At 29.0% G+C, this 3965-nt stretch overlaps 1 protein-coding gene across 1 annotated transcript; it reads right to left on the bottom strand.

Annotated features, from left to right (window-relative positions):
* Positions 1-2673: 2673 nt before the first annotated feature.
* LOC21386108 (protein SRC2 homolog) lies at positions 2674-3189 on the bottom strand. Its single transcript, XM_010105054.1, has one exon. The coding sequence runs from the start codon at positions 3187-3189 to the stop codon at positions 2674-2676; it is 516 nt and encodes a 171-aa protein (XP_010103356.1).
* Positions 3190-3965: the final 776 nt, after the last annotated feature.

Genomic DNA, 3965 nt, shown 5'->3' on the forward strand with positions numbered 1-3965 from the left:
GGATTCTAGCAGCCAGCCCGACGGGTCATCTACTTAAAAGGACCCTCCCTACAGTGCACCCTTCTTTGAACTATTTGGTCATGTAATATTTATTGAATACAAAGAACCAAAGTAATTTCAAACCCATTAAAAGTAATATATCAAAATCATATGTATATAATATATCGAAATCATATGTATATAAATTCGAACTTATTAACTCCTTTCAGTTTTTTAAAAAATGAATAAATCTAGATAGATAAGATAAAGAATAGAGATAAGCTCTTCTTTATTCTTTATCTTATCTATGATATCTCTCTCGATGTGAGGCACACTGGCTGAATATGAAGCTAACCAAGGTAAAAAAAGACTCAGACAAGAGGTAAAATGAAAGAGGTTTATTCAAAGAATCCGCCCAACAGAGAGGGATGAACTCAAGGAAATAAGTACTCCATCCTACGAAGTCAATAGAAGGGAAGCGATTAGAGCCTGAGTCTAAATAAGAGAAAACATTAGATAACAAGTAAGTAAAAATTATAAAAAACGAAAGGGATAAATAGAAATAAAAATTAACCGATTTTTCTTAAACTTGAAATAAGAGAAAAGAGTTAATAACAAGTAAGTGAAAAGTAGAAATGTGAAGAGCATAAATGTAAGAGAAAAAATTAATTGACAACTGCATAAGAGATAAATAATATATAACAAACAAGCGAGAAAGTAAAAACTGAAAAAGAAAAAGGGTAATAAAAGAAAAAAAAATTCATAACACTTGCCTGCTGAGGCTTTTATTGTACGGTACATAAACAACTTGCAAGGATTATTCCTTTCTTGTCCTTTTTCTCGTGAATAAAAAACTTGATATGCTGGTTTCAAGCAAAAATTTAATTTGATGAGTGCTATCTTCCATGTTGTATTTGACAATATATTATTGTATTTTGTTTCGAACACAGATTTTAAAATTTTTTGAATTAATTATAAAAATCACTTTTGAATTATACTTCTTATAACACTTTGTTCATGATCTTTAAAACATAACATCGGTTCTTCTTGAATAATGAAAGTGACGTTTGGTTCATAGTTCAAAATCATGATTTATGATTTTGATTTTTATAATTTAAATTTTTTGTAAGAGAAAAACACTATAGTAGAACCAAGAATGATTCTAAACCAAACAGAACTCTTGGAACAAACATTACCAAAATGTTAACTAACGATAATTGACATTTAATTTATTATTTTACGATATTGTGGTAGTTTTATGATTTAAAATTTAGTTTGAATTTAAACTAATTTAAATATTAAAAAAACCTCATATATTATTTTTATTCTATCAAAAAAGAGATTTATAAAATTTTCAACTTACATTCAATTAATAATGGATATATTATAATTAAAAGTTTAAATTTAAATAAGTTTTAAATTCCGATTAAATTTTAAACCATAGAGCTACCAAAATACCTCAAAATAACAAATTAAATGTCAATTTTCGTTAAAATAATCTAACAAATGGGGGTTTTTTTTTATAAACATTTCATTATTTAGGGAGAACGTATCTTACATTTCAAATATTAAGAGGTGTTATAAGTGGTATAGCTTAGAAGGAGTTTTTGTAATTAATCTAAAATTTTACATTAATCAAGGAACCCTAAAACTCCTTACAGAAAAAAAAAAGAAAAAAGTTAGAAAAATTAAATGTAAAATCAATAGTCCCCTTTTAAGTAGTACTTTTTATTTAAATGTAAAAAAAAAAAAGCATGATCAGACGCGTTGTTGTCGTCGTCATTCTTCTTCTTAATATTATGATGATTATTATTATTATTATTATTATTATTATTATTATTATTATTATTATTATTGAGATAAACCAGCACATTGTTAATCCAGCGCGAGATATAAATTTAATCTTAAATATTTTTCTTTAGATAAATATTTAATCTCTTTTGCCTTTTATTCACAAAATTTGAGATTATCTTATTCTGTGTTTATCCTATTGATTAATATTTATATTAGTTAAAAATGTATTAATTAAGTTGCAAATGTTAACTATTTATGATAATATAATAATAGACTTTTCGTAAAAATGTACTGAAAATTAATTAAAAACTCTAAGTTCAGCAATTTTCTCTAAATTTCAAGATTATAACATGAAATTCAAAGATGGAATTCAAAAAATAGTGCCCTACCATATTAATTTTTTACCAGTTTTCTCAAAATTGCTTATAGTATTAACACGTGAGTTAACATGATTTTTAGGTTCCAACTTCTAAGTTCTTATAACAATTGAAAATAGTATTCTCTTTCAAAATTCATTCTCGAAAAGGTTGCTCATCAGAACAAGCTACTCTAGTATAGTTTCTTATCTTATACTCCATTTTAATTTGACTTTTCATCTACCTTTTTCTTCCCTTTTTTGTTTCGAGTAATTTGATTGAGATAATGTTTAAGGAACATTATATAGTCATTTTTCATTTTATCTTCTCAACCTGTAATTAGATTCTCTGTTCAATGGTTTACTTGTTACGGAACATACTAAACCTCATTATAGCATATATGTAGATAATATGTGTTATATATATATATATATAATATTGAGGTTGTGGCAATATATACATATATATATATATATATATATATTATTTCCAGAAAATTAACTAAACATAGTAAGAAACAAAAAGTCGTCATCAGGGTTGGTTCCTACGTACGGCGCCGACGGGCCACCGACCGTCGTCGCGTCGATGAGCCCTCTTCTCCGCTGTTCTTCCTAACCGCCCTTCTAAACTCATCACTGAACGTGAACGAGAAGCACAGAGAGCCCTTGTATTTTCTTGAAGCCGTGACAACCCTATAAGCACCAACGTTATTAATATTGTTACCATTTTGGGAGAGGCTTTTGTCGTATAGCTGCTTAAGAGGGACGCAGACTTCTCCTATGTCCTTGTCCATGCAAAAGGCACGTCTCCTCCGGATCTGAACCATCAGCATAATGGAGTTCTGTTGGAGTTTCGATTCGTCGGCGTAGACTCTCATCGGATGATTCCATATGTGGCACTTTCCGCCCTCGTGGCTCTTCCCGAGCCGGGACTTTTGGCGGGAGATCGAGGTGGCGACGAGCGTGACGACGGCGTAGTATTTGATCTTGAAGAGCGAGAATTTTTGGGATTTTAGGCCTTCCAAGGACGCGAGATTGATGTCAAAGGCACGGTAGTCCATGATGAGGATTGATATTGGACGGTGAACGGTTGATCAAGAAGGTGAAATAATTAATGATCAGGAGGTCTAGGGTTTTTGTATTTGTTGTTCTTTTGGGCTAAGGATCAGGAGAGGTAATTGTGTTTAACGAATAAGGATGTGAGAGAATATATGTTTTACATATATATATATGAGTGAGTCGAATCTATATAGGCAAAGAACGACGTTATGGAGTTTTAGTAGGATTATGAAACTTTTATTGGAAGTGTATCAGGATTTGATTACTTGGAAAAATATCAGGAGTCGAATCTCTTCGAAAAATTCCCGGGAGATTTTATTTTTGTTTTTATTATTTTTTTTTTTTTTAGAGGAAAATTCTTAAGCACTTTAATAACTTATATTTTATTCATTTTTTAGATAAATATATACTATTAAATTCTAATATTCTATCATAAGTAGGTCGCTAGTAAAGGAAAAAAAATTATCCATGCTATTTGTTAGCATATTATATATATATTTTGAATCTTATCTTATCTAATTAGTTTTGACTCGCAGTGTATAAACATGGATCTGCTTAGGCGCCTTTTAGCTAATATTTGATGTTATATAAGTTTTTACGTTCAATATATCTAAATTATTATATTTGAATTTGATCTGATGTTTAGTAAATTCCTAAAATTAAATAATGCTAGAGACACTAACTTAAAAACTAACTTTTAAATATCAACTTAAATGATTGTGACTTCATTCCATCTCATATGTCAACTCATCATTTTTAATTTTTCTTATTTTGCTAA

The sequence above is a fragment of the Morus notabilis genome, unplaced genomic scaffold (genome assembly GCF_000414095.1).
Source record: "Morus notabilis unplaced genomic scaffold, ASM41409v2 Scaffold1182, whole genome shotgun sequence".
In the NCBI taxonomy this organism is placed as follows: Eukaryota; Viridiplantae; Streptophyta; class Magnoliopsida; order Rosales; family Moraceae; genus Morus; species Morus notabilis.

Bases quoted from the DNA above. Each gene is read 5' to 3' on its own strand.
- LOC21386108 (XM_010105054.1), bottom strand. From the start codon at position 3,189: ATGGACTACCGTGCCTTTGACATCAATCTCGCGTCCTTGGAAGGCCTA.